Source organism: Topomyia yanbarensis, chromosome 3 (assembly GCF_030247195.1).
Source record: "Topomyia yanbarensis strain Yona2022 chromosome 3, ASM3024719v1, whole genome shotgun sequence".
NCBI lineage: Eukaryota > Metazoa > Arthropoda > Insecta > Diptera > Culicidae > Topomyia > Topomyia yanbarensis.
In genome coordinates, this window is record NC_080672.1 from 250715032 (window position 1) to 250740303 (window position 25272).

General features: G+C 36.0%; 1 protein-coding gene across 3 annotated transcripts in view; it reads left to right on the forward strand.

Annotated features, from left to right (window-relative positions):
- LOC131690219 (heterogeneous nuclear ribonucleoprotein K) overlaps nt 1-25272 on the forward strand; it is a 60046-nt gene that overhangs the window by 19260 nt on the left and 15514 nt on the right. For 2 of the 3 annotated variants that reach the window (XM_058975806.1, XM_058975807.1), the window contains exons 2-6: nt 16528-16666; nt 16777-16833; nt 17936-17979; nt 19259-19331; nt 20862-20960. In XM_058975806.1, coding sequence (XP_058831789.1) covers nt 16528-16666; nt 16777-16833; nt 17936-17979; nt 19259-19331; nt 20862-20960 — 412 coding nt within the window. Of the gene's footprint in view, nt 1-8250; nt 8404-16527; nt 16667-16776; nt 16834-17935; nt 17980-19258; nt 19332-20861; nt 20961-25272 lie in introns of those variants that run through there. The other variant, XM_058975808.1, reaches the window with a different exon arrangement.

Sequence of the window (25272 nt, forward strand, 5' to 3'; positions counted from 1 at the left end):
TTGATAGTAGTACTAACGAACTGTCTTTAGCTTTTTCAAAAAAAAAATGCATAAAGCACTTTTAAAAAATTACGAACTTTGATCACTTTTTCGCCACAACTTTGTATATAACCCCTTAAGGAGATCAGGAGCAGAACGAAATCAGATGATATACTACAGCAAGTCGTTCGGTTTGTCAATGAAGGATGGCCCTCAAAGAAGACCAGTACACTCAAGTTTTTTTTACGCGGTTTTTTTTTGAGCGGTATTTTTTCACGCGGTTTTTTACGCGGATTTTGAAATTTACGCGGTTTTCATTTACGCGGATTTTGAAATTTACGCGGTTTTCATTTACGCGGATTTTGAAATTTACGCGGTTTTCATTTACGCGGTTTTTATTTACGCGGATTTTGGAATTTACGCGGTATCCATCAATGAGGTTCCCTTTATCGCGGATTCTTTAATTTAAGTGGTCTTCATTTACGCGGATTTTGAAATTTACGCGGTTTTCATTTACGCGGATTTTGAAATTTACGCGGTTTTCATTTACGCGGATTTTGAAATTTACGCGGTTTTCATTTACGCGGATTTTGAAATTTACGCGGTTTTCATTTACGCGGATTTTGAAATTTACGCGGTTTTCATTTACGCGGTTTTCATTTACCCGGCTCGTATCCCCCGCGTAAAAAAACCTGAGTGTATTACTGATTGTGAAGTACAGCAATTCTCTCGCTGATTACGGACAACAGGCCTCAATTAACTAGTGACCAGTTCTAAACTTTCTGCAGATGCAGAACTGCAGATCTTTTCATCCGCAATCAAACGGATTGGCAGAGAGATTTTTCGACACGTTTAAAAGGTCCCTCAAAAAGATCACAATGCAATCGACACCTTTCTTCTCTGCTATCGTTCAACGCCGTGTCGAAATGCACCCGGTGGTAAATCTCCCGCAGAACATATCTTTAGTAGACTAGTGCGCATATCGTTAGAATTATTACGTAGGCCAACTCCATCGCACAAGATCCAGAATTCTGATCAATAAAAACAGTTCAACCGGAAGCACGGAACCAAGGAACGGAACTACAACTTGCAAAATCTGGTCTGGGTCAAGGGTGTATCGGAACAACAAGTGGAGCTGGCAATCAGGAACAGTGATCGAGCGAATAGGTAGTGTCGTGTATAACATCTGGCTGCCATCGAAACATGATCTCATCAGATCACGCTGCAACCAAATGAAGACTTGGCACGAAGCTGAGCATGAGGAACAAACAGCAGAAGCAGTAAAAAATCCACAAGTGCCACTAGCTATACTCTTAGACGGTTGTGGTCTGAACAGTGTAACACCCGAGTCGGAAACCGAAACACCTTTCGTCTTGCCGACCGAACTTATGGAGGACTTGCAATGTCCCAGTCAACGTCGACGCACACGTACACCTCGTAACAACCCACAGCAAGAATCGATTCATACTCGCCAGGCTTCCAGACTTCGAAGACCGCCAGTGAGGTATGAACCATATCACCTTTACTAAAGGGGGAAGTGTTGGCAGGACCTCTTGTCACCACTCAACTTCATAGACTCTCCAACTGACAGCCGTTAGTTTGACAGACGCCTTCGCCGGTAGTGGTGACCGGAGCTGACGCCGAGGTTTAGTTTGTGGTAAAGCGAGTGCAAGCATGCAACGAAAGTTGCTCGAAGCATTTTATATTTGTTAAATTAGTAAAGTATTTTATATTATTATCATTTGCGTCTCGCCATCATTACATCGCTCCAATATCACAACACCAATATATTCTGATTCCTGATTCCATCAATCCATAACTCCGGAACAATTGGTAGTTAGAAAAGAAGTAAATTATAGTAGAGCCTATGGGGACATTGAATCATTCATTTAACAAAAAGTTCTGTTCAGACATATCATACAAAACACATATAACATACATATTGATGCACGCCTCAATCAGAAAATCGATTTTCAAAGGGATACAAGACCGTATCATATGGAAAAAGGTTAAACGAGTTTCACCGGCCGAAATACTTAAACTTGGATATAATGTTTTTTTCTTTATCACACTGCCCAGTGTACACTGTTCAACCAATATAAAAATGAAAAAAGCCGATAATAAATCTAAACACAGGTATAGAGCAGTATTGAAGTTAAAATTAAAACAAAAAGCTACTAATGCTACTTTTCTTTACGGATTTTTATGCAAAAGAGTGCACTTTTTGCACGTATGAATATGTACAGTTTGCAAATCGATAGCGAAAGGGACTACTAGACAGTTTCAGGATAAAGTATCGTAAATATTATCTTTAACATTACTATTACATGATTTAATATACATATATAATTAAATACGTATGCTTTCAATTTATTGGGCCATTCTGATCGGGGATACGCCTTGGTGATTATTTGCTAATATAAGCAATGCAGCTTAAAGTATCTACTGAGTATATCCGCTTCCGATATGTACTACCTGCATTTACTAATAAATTATGCACTTGTGTGTATCATTCAACTTCATAGCATGGATAATTGTCTTCCCCTCCATTAAGCGCAGACAGATAAAAGTGGTCTAGCACATAAAGTATACGACGGATGTACCTTGGCAACGATTTGTTTGGGTCACATTGATGAAATGTCAAACATTTCCAAAGATCTATTTCATTACACATACTCATCAATTGCTTCTAGACCAAATGAATTTCCAACATGCACATTGTATATAATTCGGTATATTGTCCCCATCATTATCGACTTCTTCCAGTATTGTTTCATAATAATGGTTCGAGGTGATTTTTTTTCAATACATCGGCTTACATGCAAATGTTGCTTCATTTTTCAAAGAAACAACATACGGCTATGATTATAAATATTGTATCGTCCTTAAATTGATCGTCTGTGTTACAGCTAAGAATATTACTTCTAACGTACAAGGCTTAATCGACTATCTGGCGTCAATATTCGATAAATTATTTATACCGTACTTTTTGCAAGTCTTGGAAAAATTTGCGAATTATTCAAGTTTGAATTTTTCATATAGACACCGTTTGCGTTGCAGTCTTGCGTCCTATAAGGCGCGGATAGTAACAATCTTGATCTAGACTCAAAACAAAGGTTTTTTGATTCTTTAGAATGATAGTAAGCGTAGAATTTTTTGATATTCAGATTTTTCGCAAAATGGCACACTTTCATTAAAAACGTTGAAAATGTCAACAATAGACACAAAATTACTCTAAAAAAAATGCGACGAAAAAAGTAAATCTTACATACGTCGCTCGAGAAACAGATTTTGAATATACTATGAAATCTAGCCCAATTAACAATCACTTGTTTGAATTACATTTCCGGCCAACTAAAAAAAAGTTTCCAAAAAAACGCGGTTGAGGCAAGGGTTGAGTGAACGCCTCAGATGTTGAAATGTGCACTCATTCTCACGACAAGCAGATTATTGCATATCGTTTTCATCCTTTTCACCATTCAAGAAATTGCGAAAAGTTGCTGACAGTATGGAATTTCGCGGCTTCAAACTTCGCTATAAACCAAGTGCAGGGATACCAATTAATTTATCACAGCAATTATTTCTCCACCTCACTACAGTATTTTTATTCTACTAATTAGTATGTAATCATTCATGTGATTTTTTGTGAAACTATTAGTTATTCAACACTTTTTTATTGGACACGAAAGTATCATTTCATATTTTACCGCGAAAATATGTGATCGGACACCATCTATCGTGAAAAGTTGAAAAGCAAACAATGTTATATCACATGCTTACTTTTTTTATTTCTGTTCACGAATGCGAAAATTTCAAACATTTTGGTGCCATAAAAGTTCATTTGCACCATTCCATGACAGCGCTACGTTTTTCCATGTTTTTACAATGTAGGGGTAATTCGGACCTCCCTACGGAGCAAATCAGACCGTTAATTTTTTTCTGAGATGGAATTATGTTGTGAAATATTTATTGGAAAAACTCCCTAAGAAGCAAAAAAATAAATTGTGCTATTAAAACTTAATCTGGATAGTCACAGGTGTCCTTTGGCACATCATGTATTTTCTTTGCTGGGGCGTGTGCAATCATGTGCGCAGCCGCAAGACGCTGTACGGTGGTTGATGGAATAGGGAGTGTGAATAACCCCGTACGCTCATTTCGCACAAAAGTTTTGAGCATCTTGAAAATATGTGTTTTCACCCAAACAAAAATCATTGCATAAAATAGGGGCCTCAAGCTTTTTTTTTCATCTGATGATCTGCATTGGTTTGCATGAAGTGTGTTTAAGCTATTCATAGTTTGATATCATAAGAAATTATATTTATCCTCAAATTATTTACAATTTAATTTTTACATTTGTGCTAAACCAGCGAATAATACTGTTTTGCTTTTGTAGCCCCCGTGGTGTAAAGTAACCCCAGATGACGGTATCCGAGAATTATCTAATTTTCTTTTAGACAATCGCAAGTTATGGCGATTCGAAATATGGCACGGTAAGGTTTACAATGATTTGCCAAGATGAGCGCCCTAGGTTCAATGTACATTTTCTCTGTGTAAATATAAATAAGTCATCGAAAACCTTTTTTGTGATCTTTTCAATCACATATCACTTTAGTTGCTAAGCATTACAATTTGTGTTGAAAATAAACAATCAAACAGTAGTAGGAGATTTACTCCTAGACCCTCTGCGCAAAATGAGCGTGTTCAAAAAACCTGCATATTTAGTAATATTTCATACATTGAGAAATATTTTGGGATAAACCTGGATTACGCTATATCTAAATAAAAATACTTGTCTTCGCTTAATGTGTGCCACATGGCTTATGCCAAATGATTATCATGCCAAACGACCGTTATGTTAAATAACCATTATGCCAATGGAATTTATGCCAGTCAGTTGTTTAGTGCTCACGCAAGACGTGTATTTTTTGGATTTTACTGTCTAACAAGCGCCGATTTGGTGCACTCTTAATTTTTTCTGCAGAATCTCAGTTTTTTCGCATCTTTTGCCGAAATCTCAACAGCTGAGATCTCAGTAAACAATTTTTTTTTGCTGAGATCTCAGAAAAAGTGGCATTTGATAGTTGAGACTCGGAAAATACCTCACTGAAAATCAGCAAACAAATTTCATTATACTGAGATATCTGTTGGGAAATCACCGAGCTGAATTGTGTGTGCAGGTTTGGATTTATCTAAGTAGCATTTGTATGAACTTTTCAAATATATTACTAAAATTTCAAGAAGTGAGAATCAGGAATAACAATATAAGTTTTCAAATATAATGCAAAATTTCGTGGGGTTTCCAGTGGACTTCAGACTACAATTTTTATGCTTAGAGATTTGTAGCTTGAAGACCTTGGATTCTGGTGGTTCCTAGAATTTAGTAGCAACACGGCACGTGCTTCAGGTGGTAAATAGAAGCTAAGGGATGACGACTGGAAGATTGAATTATTTTTACTGTCAATTTATCTAGATCCAGACCGATGCATATCAAGTTATACGTTAATCTCTTCATTTTTTTCTTTTAATTCGGCTTGTTATTTTTCCTATATCTTATCTTAAGTCAGATTCATACTAACACTCACGAACACAATCAATTGCGTATTCCCATATACACTTACAATCTCTCTCATCCAAAACGCACAAACGCCCCTAGCCTTCGCGATAACATAAACCTGGTCACAAACGCGAACATACAATTTCAATCATCCACACATACTTACGCCCGCAATTTTGCCAACATTAAAACACCCCGGCAATTAAGTGAACATTTCAACACCTATGACTTTACAACCGCGGTCTCAAGCATTAACTCACCGGTCGCGCGATCATGAATCGGTTACGTCCGGAAGACGCTACTCTCGATCAGCCTAGACTCATGCCTTCAGTTGAACCAATAAAAATGACGCTCATATTCACTAGACAACACGTTCCTCTACCATACACTAAAAAATAATTATCACGTTCACGGTCCACCCGTGATCGTTCGAGAATACACGCGAATATGCGAATAGCCACACGATTTTCAAATTGAATTTATGCACGCGAAGTTTAATACAGGCAAGCAATTAAACGCTCGAGCCCTTCGCGATCACACTATTACGCAATTAGTAAACACTCACGCCAACCCAAACAGATATGTACCCCTGGACTCGAACGCTAAAACACATCTTCCACGCACACGCCACCCAGTACTCATAATTAGATTCATACATAGAAAATCACAAGCAATAATTACAGGTATTCGTCTGGCAACCGGGAAAAATGCATCACAAACGCAGAACTTATCATTTCAATTATGGCCTTGGAGCTGCGTTGCCTGTGCTTAAGGCACCATAGCTTCGTCCGTCAGGTCAAGGATGTATGAAACCCGTTAGCCACCACTCTGCCCATAAAGGGGTAAAAAACGTTTTCTAATATGCAAAATTAATTTAGTCATTGTTGTATCGAATCTGATCGGTTGTTGTTTTCTGCGTAATGCAGTGAATTTTAATCAATTTCTCAAGTTAATTTGCATCTTACTGATAGCTGTGCTGTATATATCGTTCTCGAAATCGAGTAACTAATTGGTTTAAGTGGAATTTAGTGAATCAGTGGGTGGAATTCAGTGATACACTGAGTTTGACGACGAAGTGGTATTGTTTACTTCTGTTGCTTTTTTTTGAGCTGGAGGCTGTCTACTAGAAAATTTGCTACTATTAATCTACTTGAAAATTTGCAACAAATGCTTTACCAAAATAGAATACGATGAAAGAGCACAAGGTTTCAATCGAGTGGTCGTCGGTCACTTTTTGAGTTTTGTTAATGAAAAATGTTTCTCATACTATAAAACATTTCTAAAATATGACAGTTTTTGGAATATGGTCATCTTGCTCCGAGGTATACTAAAAATTCAACTCATGATGTTTAGCATCACGCACTTATAGGTGTTAGAAAAGACCGTAAACAGAAGTCAGAGATTTGTGGATCACTTATTTTAACTTTGACGAAAATAAACATTGAGCTTAGGGTGCTTATCTTGCCCCGTCCTACCCTACTTGCGTATGTTTGTACCGCGAAAATAGAGATCGATGAAGAAAATATATCACGCTTACAATAACAATTTATAATTTGTATGTTGAATAGATGTGAAATTTGTTTTGTCTACCCGTGTAAGATTGTAGGGTACCCTTACATAGTAGGACGAATAAAAACACCTCTTTGAGGCTTAATAATTACTAAATGTCCTAAAGTAGAGGTTTTGAGCCGGGGATGAATTCACTCCCAGGTGCACGGCAGATGATGAATTATGCCGGGTAAATTTCCTAATATTTTCATCGAATTATTTTCTCTATATTATAGAGTCTAATAATAAATATAATCAAGTGATAATAAATCAATTATAGGGTCAATAAGTTGATAGAAATATTAGAATAACAAGTTGAAATTTACACGGAATAATTCCCTATCTACCGTACCCCTGCGTGAATTCACCCCCGGTTGAAAAACACTGTCCTAATGGAATTGTTCATCAGTATTCTTCTAAATTTTTGTAAGTATAAAATTTATGGTTAAGATAAAATGTAATTTTTCTAGCTTCTCTACGCGTTTTTTCGATATTATTATAAGGGCTCTATTCGCGGTCAACCTCACTTGGTAAATTTATGTAACTTTTATTGTTGTTTAATCTGTAATTGCTGTAGGTACGCTTGTTTAGACAAAAACTTTTTTCTAAAAGTGCAAATTCTCGAAGCGTTACAAAATCAAGTTCAAACATTTGGAGGAACATTGCTAAATTGTGTGCATATATCCGAATTAAATTCCATTGCCTAAGCCGTTGTAGTTCATTGAAACAATCAAGTTTTAGTTTGTAGAATGTAATTTAGGACTGTGTTGTACATTGGTTTGGCATGTCTCTAGCCAGTGATTTATGTATATATTTTACGATGTGTGAGTGCATTGCATTTTTCTGTCTATTACGATGATAAAGGACACTTACGAAACTCAGAGCTCCTGCCTGCTACATAGGGTTCAACTAATCGTATATAAATTACTTGTTGGTTTCCGATTGACCAACGTGGTCCAATAGCGCAATGCATATAGATTTGATAATGCCTAGTAAATAGTGGACATATTAACCCCACCACTGCACTGAAGTTCCCCCTTGGAACTAGAATTTATCGATAAATAAGACTACTCGACCGATGTTTCATTTAGTTTACCGTTTCCGGTGCAACCTATCGGATGTTCAGTGCACATCAAATATGTTATTAACGGTCTAATATTTTGGCAAATAAAAGGCTTGCAATGTGTTTAATTTATGGATTGTAATATGCGTAAAAATTTAGTGAACGGTCATCTGTTACTTGAATCCAATGCTGCAGTGTAGTGCTCATCAATTTTCTATTTTCGAGAAAACAGTATTTTTGTTACATCGGCTTCAAAAAGGTACACAATATTAATATTACTATATTTGCTAATGTTTGAAATACCTAATAGTAGAGATGCACCGAATATTCGGTCGACCGAATATTCGGGCCGAATGCCAGCCGATTTTGATTTAAGCCGAATATACAGTACGCCGAATAATAACAACCGACCTTTGGCCAAATATGATAAGTAATGGTCTAATATTCATGAAATATTTAAATGAAACAAAATAAAAAATACATAGGTATATACAAAATACTGATGAGATGCACCGAATATTCGGGCCGAATACCAGCCAATTTTAACTTAAGTCGAATATACGGTTCCCCGAATAATTAAACATTAAATATTCGGCTGACAGCCGAATAGTAGTATTCGGTGCATCTCTACCTAATAGGCATAGAATAGCGTTTTTTTTTAATTTTATGCATGTCGTTAATTAAAAAATGCACCTAAAAACGTTTCTCATCGATTTTATAAAAAAATGGTAGCTTTTGCTAAGCTTTGCTCAAAGAATTGATTTTTTTTAGACATTTCGGAGATATGAAGTGTTTTTCATTGAACCCCATCTCGAATTCAATTTTAACCACTTTTATTTCAGGTTTACATGCATGTAATGTCGAAGATAATTACAAAACCAGTATAATGGCCCAATTTTGCCACAGTTTTCATTTGACTATAATGCTTTACCGCGAAGTTTTATCTCATTCCTGATCGGGGAGAATGTGACACACCACAACTCAGTATCACTAGGTATACTAATTATTTATTGCAGAGCTAGGAATCTTTGATACACAGCACTTCGAAACAGTATGTGCATACTCAACGTGTGTCTTTTTTGGGTATTTGTTTCTATACAAAAAAAAACTAATCAAACCATGATGTACTAATCACCACCGGTAACAATCTAGTCTTCCATACCCACTTCATAGAAGAAAATTTTCATTTTTTTCCAGCTGGATAATTTTCTCCCTTGCTGTGCTCAAAAATTTAACTGCGCAGTATATAGCTCGGTTTTTCTTTACAAACAGCCAGATTTTCATAAGTGACAACAATTAATGACTTAAACAATCAAGTGTATTATCATGCTTTTTGGTTTTGCGTAGGTATTTGAACAGATATAGCCTCAATGTCAGCAAGTAAGATGTTCATTCTATAGAAATAATAGCACTTTTTAATTTCTAGAAGCACTTTTCCATACAGGATATCTCAGTCAAAGCGAATAATGTTGAAATTAATATTTGATGAAGTAATCCATGTTTCGCATGAAGCAAAATCAGCGCTTTTCTAGTTATATAACAACATTTTTAAGGTTTGGGAATGATACTGTTGCAATTCCACTATGAAGCAGTGATGGAATCTTTCAGTTCAGTATCTATCGCAAAAAGGATGATCCGTTGAGCAGTAGGTTGTCCCAAAAATCGATGTTCGAAAAGTCCTGGTGCTCAACCGTATAATGAAAATTATGCATATTTGGGACACCTGTAGAACAATTTAATTTCCTAAAAAAGCATCTGGAGTTTACGCAAATGCGATTTATGAAAAATTTCCATCCTTGAGAAAAAATGTTGCATGTAAGCAGTTTATTTGTTTAGACATTTTTGAACAAAATCCGCACAAAACAAATATCAATAATTTTTTGTCCTTGCACCAAAAAAGGTACATGTTCATTACAAATTTTTCTTAAAAAACATTGTAAAAATGCTTTCAAACCTTGAAAGTTTGTCTACATTTTTGTAATTGATCAATATCTCAACCGTAACTTCATCAGTGTAGGTATTCCGGTGGGGGCAATCAATTTTTTTCTCCATATTACAAAGCTTTATCATATTGTTCTAAGCTAGATATTGATACATTAATGGAAGTATGCCTGATCAGCAACTTCTTCGAATAAGAAGTGATTCTAAAACCGCTATAACCGTCACGATTGATTATACTTATGTATATGTTAATGTATGATAAGTCTTGTCATACAACAATCAAATTGATACTATTTTTTCAGCATGATCATTGCTGTCGTTTAAGATCGAACAGAGTAATATGCAAATATTGACAACGAAACGAGTCGTTTATTTCCTCAACGTATACTAAATCTTCAAGAAAACCAGCTTATGAATTACTACTAGTACTACTGATTGATTTTAATGAAGATTTACAACACGCGGTACAGAAAACTGCTTATCTCGATGTTCATTTTTGTACCATTCTCAGTTTAAACTTAACCCTAGAACGGGTTTTTGGGGGTACATTTGTACCCCAGAGCTATTTGCAATCTTCGTTATTCTGTTACGGTTCATTTTAACTGCAAGCAATCTTGATCATAAATCAATTTGATAATTAAACTTTCATTAAAGCAGGTGCAACCTATTTGTTGCACTTGACCGACCTAACAGTTCCCGCTTAAAGTTTGTCTGGGGTACAAATGTACCCCACAAAATCGTTCACGTTGATGTTTTGTCATGTGTACATAATTCGGAAAATTGATTATATATATTTTATAAGCAAAATATCGGTACATAGTAAACGAGAAATTTGTGTAAAATTGTATAAGTTTCAACATTGCTGAACAATAGAATCTGTTATTTGATATAATAAAGCTACCACAGCAAAGAAGCTAGAAAATGCGCTTGGATCGTTATCGTAATTTTTGCTTTTACGGATGAAAGTGTTTTTTAAAATATGAAATATTACATACTATAATAGATAAAACACGGATATTTTTGAACAAGCTGCTTTACGAATGATTTCAGTATAAAACGATCCAATGTATTTATAAACTCAAAAAAATCAAACATATTAGAGCGATATTAGTTCTGGGGTACGAATGTACCCTATGAAACCCTTCACATAAAGAAAAAGTGTAAAAACCGTTGTAGGGTTAAGATTTCAAAGCATAGTTTGGTAGGCCTGCAGTAATTATTGGTAGCTCATGCTGATTAATCTGTGTCAAGATGGGAAAACGGCTTTTATACGACAATTTTGCTCTAAAATGATTATTTTTCTTTTAGATCGCTATTGCGGAATCTCTAGCTGATTTACTGGCAAATTAATTTGTTCTACAAAAATGCTTCAAATATGCATCTCTTTCATTCCAGGGTTAAGCACCCTAACGTTTTGAACATTAATTTTGGAACAGCTTTAAAATGTTATAATTTTTGCAAGAAACATTGCGAGTACCTTAGTGGTACAGACATATTGAATACTTTGAAAATCTATTGAACAATTTCAGAAAATTTCATTAATCCTACTTCTGGTTGAGATTCCGAGGAAATTAAAATTTTATTATTTTTAGTTATGGCGTATTGTGTGGGTTGTTCATTTCCAGAACCAGGAGGGACTGAACTCGGTTTTGAACCAGAATTTTTGAATCTCATGACGCAATTTATCTATTGGAGAAGAGATTTCAAAACCCTTGTTTGGTAGTTTGGGTAAAGAAGTCCGTTTTCTTTTTCTGAATCCTCCAGGTAAAACAAATAATGTAGCTTCGCACGCTACATCAGTGTCAGACTCGTCCGAAAATAGAATGGCAAAAATATTTTCTGGGACAGTGGGTTCAGGAGTAGCATTTTTCAGCATTTCTGCATAAGAGCGCTTAGACCTCTCCTTCCAGGATCGTTTAATTCTATCCTCGCACAACTTAGGTACATATAGGACATTCAAAGAGCTCATGCGATTTTTTTCACGCAGTAAACGTTTTATGAGATTCTATAACGTGCCTTAGTCAGTGGAACAGTAGGTGGTTGTGTGGCCAAGCTGTTTACAATTAACCCTTAAAGGCGCAAACCATTTTTTTTTTTCAAATATGCTGACAATTGTCTCACAGTTTTAATACGTTACTATGATAATTTTGAGATGGTTTTCGCAATGTTGTTTTAAAACAACATTGCGCATTTAAGGGTTAAGACAATCACATGAGGGATACAAAGACGAAAAAAGGAAGACAAATTTTATGAATAAGCATATGGCCAGGCAAGGCAGACCCAGTGAAAGTTACACGAGATTAATCACATGATCGGTAAGGGGCCATGCATAAATGACGTGGCATTTTGGGGGGTAGGGAGGGTATACCAAATTTGTGATGAAGTGTGACGAGGGGGAGGGGAGGGTCAGAAGTTGTGCGACGTAGCATTAAGTTTAAAACCAATTGTTTAGAGAAAACAATTTAATGATCCTCCATTCCCAAGAGAAATGAATTTAAATTCAAACAAGTTACCTTTGATGTGGTTTTTTATGAGGTAAGTTTTGCGATTCGCGGAATTACAAGTTCACAAAAATACGAAAAGATTTTGTATGCGGATTGAACTTGCTACATTAGTTAGTTAATGTTGCTAACTAGTAGACTTAGTTTGGAAGCTGAATTAAATTTTCGCTTCGAAATTAACCAAACAAAATTTAGTAATTTAGATGAACGTATGCTTCTTAGAATCATTGGCAGATGCAGGATTGAGAACTGAGAGAACTCCTCTTTATGCTCGCCTTGATATATAAAATTCAAAACAAAACTATCAACACTATATTTGTGATGAAATGGGCTTATTTTGCACGCAATTTGCTGTTATAATGAAAATGTTGATAAAAGTCGTCAAACATTTTGAAAGGACATGTATTTAAAATAATTGAAAAACATGTGATTTTTTTTTCATCACCCGGGCGTTTTGCATGGGAGGATGGGGAGGGATAGGTAAATGCTACGTTATTTACGAGGGGGAGGATAGAATTTTGTGCCCAAATGCTACGAGGGGTTCAAAAATCGCCGAAAAAAGCTACGTCATTTGTGTACGGCCCCTAAACTGTTTTTTTTCCTTCGTCATACTGGGTGCAATTCTGCCCATATAAGCATAAGAGTCCCATATGGATTTTTGTCGAAAATGAGATATCTGTTGGATTGTATTCTGTATCACCACTGAATCATATTGCACAAATCAGTTTACCAGGTTTGTTCAGAAAATATCGAAAAAAATACCAAAACATTGTTGTCCCATCCATAAGGCTCAATGAAAAATGTAAATCTTGAACAGCGTTTTTCTCGGATTGCTGTTTTTCAATATGGGACTCTTATGCATATATGGGCAGAATTGCTTACAATCAAGTATCTTCATTTATTAAGTAGGGCGTTCATTTCTATATCGTGGAAAGTATACTAATTACTACACAGTATACGCATTACTCTCTCGTAAGGAGCTCGCAGGATGCTGCATCGTCAGCTTGTCTAAGGTTATCAATGCTAACGCGAAGTTTATCTTGTACACTTTCGCGATCTCTTCAATAGCAGAAAATAATGAAGTCGAATCCCGTGCAATTTGCTCCGTATTTAGTGGCTAAGCTTTCTGAGGAAATCTTGCCAAGGTCCGGAAGAGCCTGGAGGATATAATTTGATTCTTGAATAAGTAAAGGGAGTGGAACCAGTAGAGAAATTTGCACCTGTGAGGAGGAGGAATCCATCTCACTAACCTCCATGTCGTCTACCATACACAATAAATTAATGTTTTACTAAGACTATTAAAATTATTTCAAAAACCTACCTGTTTCCGCCAGTTCGATTCGAAAGAATGGAACAGGTAGATTTTCGAAATAATTTTAATAGGCTTAGTACAATATTAATTTATTTATCAGTTTGTCTTCACATCTCGCCCTGAGCAGAAGCAAAAAATCGTCCTGCGATATAGTGATGAGTGACGGTGCCCAGCAAAAAGCAACCCAGATGCGGCCGAACTGTGTTGCTGTTGATTTTTCAAAATGCCCCGTAAGACCAGCCATTCGGGAAGTGGAACAGTTATTAAAAGTGCAGATGGAACTCAATCTGGCTGAAGTGAAAACCCTACAAATGCATCATATCAAACATTGCGTGCTGATTTCGTTCAACAACATTAACCAAACTGAGTCATTCGCCTCGCGAAACAACATGCAGCACACCGCCGAATGCGGCAATGTTAAATATAGCATTCCCGTATACATCGAGAACAGCGCTGTAGAAGTTCGGGTCCATGATTTGGCTACGCGTACCCCCGACGGCGCGATTAAAAAATGCTTGCAAAAATACGGATAAGTAGACTCCGTTACACATGATACATGGAGGAATTTTTTCCCGGGCATCCCTAACGGTGTTCGTGTGGCGAGAATGCGTGTGACCAAGCCAATTCCCTCTTACTTAAGCTTTACTTTAAGTGTTAGGAAGGGACGATGCTCTCATTCAACAGACATCACTAGTCACGTACCCAGGGCAAATTCCTACGTGCCAGTTCTGCACGAAGAAGCTGCACCTCGGAAAACCTTGCATAGAAACTGTTAAGGAAAACTCAAATCCAACTGAAATCAGCACACAACCATCTTACGCTAAACCACTAACAGCTGCAAAACCAACATCTATGGATCAAGCACCAACAACCAGCAGCAACAACAACAACGAAACGAATGCCGATAACGAACATACTAAAACGACCCTTAAGAGTAAAATACAAACTGGGACATCCGACTGCGAGCAGCAGGAAAGTAGTACGGATGAGGATATGGACGTGAACGATAACGCGAAAGAAGACAAACGAAATGAACCTCAACTTGCAGTGGACAACACTGGCAATATTTCGCCCCCTAGAAAAAGGATCTCAACACGCAGCAGAAAAGCTGCGCCTGAACGAGACCAAAAATTTAACGTAGCTGTTTTTTTATTTATTGTAAAAAACAAACAATCGGCCTCGTCGAGCTACCGCATTTGGGCCTAAATAAATTAATTATAAAAAAAAAATTAATTTATTGTGTCGTCTCATCAAAAAGATGCAATTTTACGTTGTCTCCTTCTGTCGGTCTTTCTCAAATAGTTTTGCTGTATAAAATACGGCAGCGAACATTTTTTGAATATGCTGCACGGAAAAATTTCTGCGCCCTTTTAGCACTTGAAGCAAAATGATCCCATTGACCGTGGAAAATGTTTAGTCTTGCATGTCGCGGTGAAATCTGTAAATTTTCATCGAAATCAAGGGACACTATTTGAATGATTTTTAGACGAATCTTCGTGGAATCCCTCTACATCCTAATTTGAGCATGTTCTCACCAATATAATGCTACTGTCTACGAGTGTAGTGCTGCTAAGCAATGTTAGCAGATAAATGTGGATACCTGTAATATAACCACCATCTGGATTCGACGCATTCTTTTATTCAATTATGACCATCAACAAGTTGGCATGATGTAGCGTCACCGTCGAATTAAGATAACCTGATTATCATGTTTTTCGCTGCAATGAAGAGCGGTGGATAAGTGTTTACCGTGTAATATCATGTCTTAAAGTCCGGGAGCACTTTTTGAACAACCAGAGTCATGTAATATAAGTATATGAAAATCCAGCCTCACTGATTCAATTTTTGAATTTTCGCGCACTATGGGGTTACTGAGCTGAGAGATAAACGAAAAATTGACCGAGGAAAAAGTAAACATAAAGAATCTTTCATTGTTCGTTAAGTCCCATGCCAAACATTACCCGTATTTGCTTAAACTGTGAAAAAGCGAATTGTTGAGGCGCTGTAGTGAACCTAATTGTCCCCTTGAACAGATAGCGTAGAGATTGCTGATCCAATTTCGAGAAGTCGAAATCTGAACATGAATGTGACATCCCACGCGTTCCAACTGTTTCGTTTGGCCCACATAAATTAGAACTAGTATTGCCAATTGAATTGTGCACGCTCCTACAATCGGCACTGCCCTTCTAAGTGTTTTTAATCGAAAACAAGCAAATAAATCTTGATAAACCCCCAATCCCACACGGTGACGGTTGCGCGTTAATTATCGATTGAAGTAGGGTTTTGTGTTTATTTGCATCTTGTTTCCATTTGCGCGCGTTAAATCAGGCCACATTTCGATAGTTTAGTTTTTGCATGCATTTTTTATTCTGCCGGAACGAATCCAGATGTATACCAGATGAATCAAGTACCTATGCATTACGCAGCGTGATTTGAATACGTTTATTACACAAACCGAAGAAAAACCACTCGTTCATTTAATTCTGCTATGATGACTGTCACTGCAGTAGGTCCTATTAGCTATAACAGAACGGTCGAAACAGTTCGAAAAGCTATACATTTCTATCGTAGGTTTTAGGCTGGAATAAGCACTCTTTAACGTTATTTAACTTTTTTACATTATTTACAGAGCTAAAATGAAGCGCGATAACGATGATAGTCAAGAAGAGGATCAACACCAGGACAGTAATGACAACTCGGATAAGAAACCACCAAACAAGCGTTCTCGAAACGACGAGGAAGAAGTTCGTTTGCTAATTCCTAGTAAGGTATGTATAAGATATTCAGTTCAGCATTTATTTGGCGTGCATTTATTATCTAGGTAGCAACTTAATGCTACCTTAAATTAATTTTCTTTTGCTAACTCTAATTTTTTAAGATGGCTGGAGCTATAATTGGCAAAGGTGGACATAACATACAAAGGCTACGTACAGAGGTATGCTTCCTTCCAATTAGATAATTCTTTTATTTTTAAATTTAATTTAATACGCTTTCGAGGACTTGTATTAATACCTAATTTTAAAACAGTTCAAGTATACACTTCCACAATCCAAGTTTATACTTCAAGCAATTATGTTTCTTGTTCAGTCGTAATTACTCCGTTGTTTTAATTCCTCGTCTTTATTGGAGAAGAAATGAACCAATGCAATATGTCGATGAGTTTCCCGTCTCCTCCGGTATCTACGTAATGAGTTAGATCCTCAAAATCGTTTCATAGTTTATTTTTCCTTCCAAGATTAAATTAAATTTAAAAAATAAGATCAGCGTACAAGTCATAAAATCTTCGCGAATGAATCTTAACATATATTTTTTCTTCTTTTCCCCCGTCTCGGTTGTAAATGTTGAAAAACAACTCACCTTCATCTATACCACGAACCACCAAAAAACTTGAACTGACCCGTTGCCACTGTCAATCTCAATAAACCACCAACTCTGCGGCTGACTGATTGCGGGTTTGCTCCAAACTCTGTACGGTGATCCTGATATCGGTAAAATAATAATCATTTCTTGGGTAAAATTGTATCTTCTTTGACCTGCTGCTGCTGCTGCCCGCATCATCAATCTCCAATTCTGGTTCGATCTGACTTTTGACTCCTGCATCGATTTCGCTTGGACCTCGGAATACTGATCCCACGTCGAATTGGCCAACTGAAACGAACAAAAAAATGATTTGCCAAATATGTTCGATTGACTGAAATTACGTTATATTCCAACAAACGCAACCGATCATGTGTTACTGTGCCAATGACTAATCTAACAATGCCGACTGTCCACACACTCTGTGCAAACATGCTTTTCTGGCGAATCTTGGCAATCTCCTGTGCTCCAAACCCTATAATAACAAAACACATCGACGTACCACCACCTGTGAACTTGTGTGACTCTGATATGCTTGGGTTATCGACTCCACCCTGGCTCCATCGTCGTCCCTGGCAAACACAATAATTCCCTTGTGGTACCGTACCCCACCTGAAAAACAACCACATCGCATCTGAACTACTCAATACGTCGTCGAATCCTACCGGTCTCATCTACAGTACCAAGCCCAAGTGAATGTAGGCGATTGTACAGGCCCTGAACGGTAAACATCTTTTATTCTTTATTTTAATCCTTATCTTTACTATAAAGCAGCTCATAAGTCTTCTAGAAATTAAGTTTCTCAAGTGTAACTGTAATTTATTCCGAAAATTTCTACGTACATATTGTAACTTTCTCATGTTAGATGGTAACCCACAGTTTCAGCAAACTTTAGGGCATCCACTGACTTCAACCCTATACTGTGTCCTTGTTGTCCCTGTACAAGTACTATTTGTATGTGCCGCAACTCCACAATTCCGTTTCCAAACTAAATATAAACTTATTTTGTCTGTGGGACCCTGCGTTTCGATTAAAGATCAATGCTGGAAATTATCACATGATTATCATACAAGTCGTTTTTTTTTACATATCTACCAACAACATCAATAAAACTGTGATCAGTTGCAATTATCCAGCTAGCAGCGCATACCGTTTTAAGGAGGGTTCGGAGAATGGTACGAAAATCAAACGAAAAAAAAACCGTTTTTTTCCACACCGTGTGTTAGATTTTCATGAAAATCGGTCGGCTTATGTATATTATTACAGTACTGCCGATTGATTTTGATGAAGATCTAGTGCACTGCACGGTGTATACAAAAAACTTCTCTTATAGTTTTCGTTTTTTGCACCATTCTCCGTTCAAACTTAACGTCTGTTTATCTGTTTTGTATGATTACAATGAATAAAAAAATATCAGGTTCCAACATTGTCAGTGACTGGAACTGTTCAACTAATAACATTTTAGTACTAGCGTAATATATAGAGAGAAAGACTGATTGCACTGAAGTTTGAATAAGTGTAGTAGCGCCGACTACGCCGGTGTAGTAGCTCAATATCAAAAATAAAGAATAAAGAACAAGTAGACGAATAACAAGAAACTTTGAAACTAAATTGAGAAAAAATAATGAACAATGAAAATGAGGAGAATCATTCCTATATAAAATACTCCGGAGGAACCAACACATGAATCTTCAAATTAATTAGAATTTACCTCGAAAACTGTCCGGCGCACTCTATTTCTTGTTTAATGATTTTTTTGGAACAAAGCCAATTTCCCTTCTTTTCCAGTTGAATTCTGATTTTATAAAACTGTATGCTGCTGCTGCTGTTGTGCAACTCAAAACTGGAGCAAACTAACCCGATTACTGGAAAGCTTTTGACTTTCCACAAAACTAAAAAAAGACTATATATACATGTTTAACCCAGTAAAATTTATCGTCTTGTAGCGCAACAGTACTGGACATTATTCTATAATTAATAGAAACATTGATATATACTTCCAGTGTCATCACCATCGGCGCCGACATGGAGACCGCTACCAATGTGGTTAAGGACGTTATGAAACACTTGGACAAGGTATGTGCATGTTTCATCAATTCTACTATGGATTTTTCAGGATCAAAAAACAGTCGGCTAGAACACAAACAAAAAACCTTTCGTGCTTTCCCATATTGAATAAGTGAACCAGAAAAATAGCCATGCGAACGCCACCTATTGATATCGCGTGTTTTGTAATTACAAGTTGAAATTTTCATAAAGTGCATGGCGACTGTATGTCTGTACACATGTGCTTTCTGTTCCGCTCGTTGCTTGCGTCCTTTTCCTTGCACACCATGATTTTTTCACCACTTTGCACGATAGAGCGGAGGTCTCCCTAGCGTGTGACAAACTATAGTGCTGGCAGTAGGTAGCGCCCTGAATTCGAAGAAACATTTCTGTTCAGCTGCATTACCTGATCAGACAAGGATAACAAAACTCAAGCAAAAAGGGTCAATCTTCAATTCTGTTATCGTCATTTCACAAGTGTTCTAGCTGTCCTAAATAGTAGGTATAGAGTGTAGATAAAATAGTAACGACCTGTATATTAATTGCATCAAACGGCACAAATCTCTCTATTAACCTCTTCATGCCCATGTTGTTTATAAACAACGTTCTTAAACAGCTATAATTTTTAATTTAGGTACGATTTGCGCACAAAAACAAGTAACGCAAATCACTATTACCTTTCATTTGAGCACTAACTGTTACAAGTGTCAGCTCTAGGGCTGAAGTTATTGCAATTAGTTTGGTTGGATTCCGATGAAGCACTACACTTTACGTTGACGACAAAAAATTAAATTTTCATATGTCTTCGTTACTTTGCAATACTATTGGAAACTGATAAAACCTATCAATTAATACTGTCTTCGGTTACGTTTTCCACACAATTAGACTATCGTGAATATTTTAGGAGAGTTGTATTGAGCATAGTAAGATAAAATTGGAGCAGCTTCTAGCAGTCCGAGTGAAACACCTATCTATATGAAAAAATGTTTTTAACGTTTCTTGAACCCACCGTTTTCAAGCAAAAAAGTTTTGAAACCCTGTAGACACTAGAAAAAAGTTGGGCATGAAAGGGTTAATTTCAATATTCCAAGAAACTTCACTCGGCTCCTTGTTGTCATTGTCACAACAATTGTTGCTTTAATAGCACATTTCAACAAAACTTTCTAAATATATGATTGCGTGACTATTATCAATGTCAACAAGCACATTTGAAAGTTCTTCCTGATCGGGTATTCATATAATAGTCAGTTTTAGTTGCCTTTTTGGTGCCAATGACGAGCCTATCATAGCAATTCAACACAGATGATTATCCCTATACATAAAACCACAAACTCACGCATTGTTGTTTGGTGTTCTTTTGAAGCGTGCTTTCATTGCCTATGGCACTCTAACAATTATGGTGGTACCGATTCAGTTTGTTTACATTTAAATATTGCGCAACAACATTCATTATTTAACAAGTTGCGAATAAGAAGAAAACCATAACCCATAAAGCATGGAACCGATTTGCCATTATGGGTAGAAAATCATTGATATATAATTTACTTTTTTTCGTTAAAGGCTGGAGATAACGAGTACGAGTTGAGAATCTTGGTGCATCAAAGTCTCGCAGGATGCGTCATCGGACGAGGTGGTACCAAAATTAAGGAACTCAAAGACGTAAGTATTCAATCATTAATGTTGAAAAAGTTTCCTATTCCAAATTCTTACAATGCATAGATTGGTACCGTAAAATGGGGGAATATTGATCATTTTTTCACAGTTTTTCGGATAACTATCTTAAATTCAAGTAGATGTAACTGTTTGCATTTTTAAAACAAGTACTGGTTCCCAAAGATTGGAAGTGTTCGAATTGTTGCGTATTTTATTTCGTTTTACTATAAGAATAAAATTACTTTGTTGTAAATTTTCATTCTTAGTTTTAGAAATAACTTTGATCAGCAAATTATGTGTATCGAGATAACGCTCGAAATGTTGTGTAAATTGCATATCTGCAGACAATTTAATAGCCCGATAGACGTCACACGTCTCGAACGAGAACAAAATTAACTAGAAGGAAACAGCTGACTTTTATCGAATTTTTTCAGCAAAATAGTCGAAATTAAATAGCTAACAACAAAAATATCGGATGTTTTAAATTAATTATTGGACAATAATATTTACGGTTTCTAAAAAATGATCAGTTCAATTAAAGTTGATTTATTTCATTAATATGCAAGGGATTGTTTGAACAGATTGCAACGATACATGAGAGTTGCATCATTTTCAATTTGAATTTGTGTTGATAAAAGGTACATTAAATAGCGAAATAATCGTTGCCGATTGATGCTGAACATGTTTAGAATATGATTTGTTTTTTGTTTCAATGATTTTATTAGAAGGAATCATCTTCTCGTACGTTACTGAATAAAATTCTCATTTGTTTAAACATACCCCGGTGATCAAAGATACCCCGTTCTACGGTATTTCATTTATATAGGAGTTGGTCTACAGTAATATCTCCATTATGTCCGGTGCACAGTGATGCAAAGCTGGCCAAAATTAAAAATATGAAATTCAATTTTCATCATCAAAAATATTTTTCTTATGGTCCAAAATAGTTGAATTAATAACCTGCGAAAAATTGCTGTTTGAGGATCTCTAAGTATTTTTTGGATGTTGGGATCTGATTAGAAATAAGGCATTTTTAGATTTCGAGCTCATTTAACACTTCTAACTCATAATTGAATTTAGAACATATTCATCGCAAGTTAATTTCCAATATCTTTAAAATTCATGCATGCTACCTCAATATGCAACGAAAATGAACCTTGGGGTAAGAAATACTTAAAAATTTGGAAAAGTTAGCATTTTATGATAAAGAATACCGTCTTAACATACAACCTTGAATATTCATCATAACTTTTACTAAGGAAGGAAAAATCAGAAAATTCCGCTATTAGTTGCATATTATAGGAAATTTCATCATCTTACAGAATATCATAGTGGTGTATTGCGCCGCTTTGCGCCAAGCTTGATAGGTAACTATTTTTCGTCAAAGGTTTGATGAAATAACAATAAATGCAAGAATTTATTGCAATTACACGTGTTTCCTATCGTATTAATTTAGCATAAACCAAGCTGGCGCTGCAATTAGCTACTTCGGTACATTCTAGGGTACAATATCCGACTGCGTTCACAAATTCCTTATGCGTTTTAATATTTAGTATGTTGAAAAATCGTAAATATGTTTAGAAATGTTTTCTAATTAAATAATAACATAAGATGAAACGCATCTATGACTTATAATTATTTTTGAAACTAATCAATATTTCGAGGCTTTGGAGGTAAATTTGAAAGTTACCCTTTGCTCGTTGACAGATTGAAAGATACAACATTTGGAAGAGTGTTCAGATAGAAGCTTAACGCGGAAGGCCTCAAAAATACTTTGAAATTTTAACTATTGAAAGAAGCTCTTTTTTCTGATTGGTGCGAGTTCTCATTTTCAAGAATGACTTCGAATAATAATGGTAAAAATGATAAGATCTGATGGGTTTTAATTTATTATAACCATTTGTTTAGTTGATTATATAGAAATTTTCTTAAAAATAAGAGATATTTTACAAGACGTATATAATTTATCTAACACAGAAAAAAATGGATGTGGTTAAACGATATATTTATAAACGGATAAAAAGCAAAAATGATATTTGAAAAGATCAGGAAAATGCCCGAAATTTATTGGTTTTGAATAATATACCGTTCAACCAGATTGTAACACTAAAGCCAAAACTAACCTTTTCTATGTTGGTAATTTCTTATTTGTGTGTTGGAACCACCCTAGTAAATTCAAAACGAAACACTAAGGGTTTCAGTGTGAAAAAATCACTTTTTTGTGATCTTTTTTAGAACTTTGGGTGAAGCGAATTTATCAAAACTTTTGTATATTATAAAGTACTAGCTAATACCCATCGCGCGTTGCTGCGATTTTCAACGAAATAGGAGGAAAACACAATTTGTTCCGAGGCGCTATCTAGCGGGCAGATACTCTCCAACCAATAGCACACAAACACGCTCCAGAACAAATTCCTACTATGTATAAATTTTGACGGCAATCTGTTAAGCCGTTTGGGAGTACATAAATCATATACATTCAAACATTGACTTTTATATATAGATACTAGCTAATTTCCATCGCGCGTTGTTTTCTATTTTCAACCATCAAAGACAGTGGTCACGATACTCAGTGTGCTCCTGCTTCTGTCCGAACCATTGCAAAGCGAACGAAAAAAACAGTTACTTGTGTGCATTGTTTGAAGAACAAATGATACCGTTATTTGTATTCTTGGGTGATTTGTCAAGATGACTGAGTCTCATCAACAAAACGTGATTATTCGGCCTAACACAGTGGCCATTGACTTCAGGTCTTTTCGCATAAGACCAAGTATTCGTGATGTGGAACATCTGCTGAAGGTGAAAATGCAGCTTCGGTTTTCGGAAGTCACCTGCATACAGCTTGAGCACGTCAGGCATGCGGTGCTGATAACCTTCAACAAATTCGCCCTAGCGAAAAGATTCATTTCGCAGAACAACTTAAAACACGTGCTTGTTTGTGACAACGTTGAAATCAAGATCCCTATATACATGGATAATGGAAATATTGAAGTTAAATTGCATGATTTATCTCCACTTACTTGTAAAGTGGCGATTAAAAAATTCATGTCGAATTTCGGAGCAGTGGAATCTATTACGGAGGGCACATGGAGAACCTACTTCCCAGGTATTTCAAATGGTGTCTTTGTGGTGAGAATGCGGGTAGACCAACCCATTCCCTCTTACCTTACCCTGCAGTACAAAACAGAACGGGGTGATACCATTACACAGCGAACTCTTTGTACATATCAAGGACAAACGAATACCTGCCAGTTCTGTGAACAAACGGCACACTACGGACAACCTTGCCCAGAAACCGCTGAGGAAAGCTCACCTGCAGAAAGCAATGCCAACACCCAAGCTCCAATATCTTCACCTGAACCGCAAAAGGGTTGCCAAATTTGTGGCTGCTGTTCAGTCAATAATGACAACTGTAAAAGCTGCGTCAAGTAATTCAAAATTAACAACACATACCACCAGTGAAGAAACTACCACCAATGAAGGAGTGTTCACATTCGTGACCCACAAGGGCAAGAAGCCAGGAAGAACATCTGATCGCGAGTATCAAGGCAGTAATCAAGATGCTGATGCGGGCGTAAACGACAACGAGAGAGACATGGATGACCCCGATGTTGGCGAGAGAAGGAACATCTTCCCGACGCGAAAAAAGATCTCCGCTCGCAATAGCAAATTGCGCGCACGGGATCTTACAGGCTAACAAAAAAATGTATTGTATTTTTATTTTTTACATATTGTAAATATATAAAAGACCCATGGCTCCTCTAAGCTAACGCATTGAGCCGTGTCAAATAAACAAATTAAAAAAAATACCTACTGTGTATACATTTTTATGGAAATCGGTTAAGGCGTTTGGGAGTCTATAAATCATATACATACAAATCAAACATTGACTTTTATATTATATATATATATATATATATATATATATATATATATATATATATATATATATATATATATATATATATATATATATATATATATATATATATATATATATATATATATATATATATATATATATATATATATATATATATATATATATATATATATATATATATATATATATATATATATATATATATATATATATATATATATATATATATATATATATATATATATATATATATATATATATATATATATATATATATATATTATATAGATAGATAGATTATTTAAACAATATTCTGTAATTTGTCTATGCAAAAATATTGGTAAACGACTCGGTGACGAAGCTTTTTGCAGAACGTCTCCGGAAAAAGCATGATTTGCGGTGTTATCTGCCATTCAAAAACTACTTAACCGATTT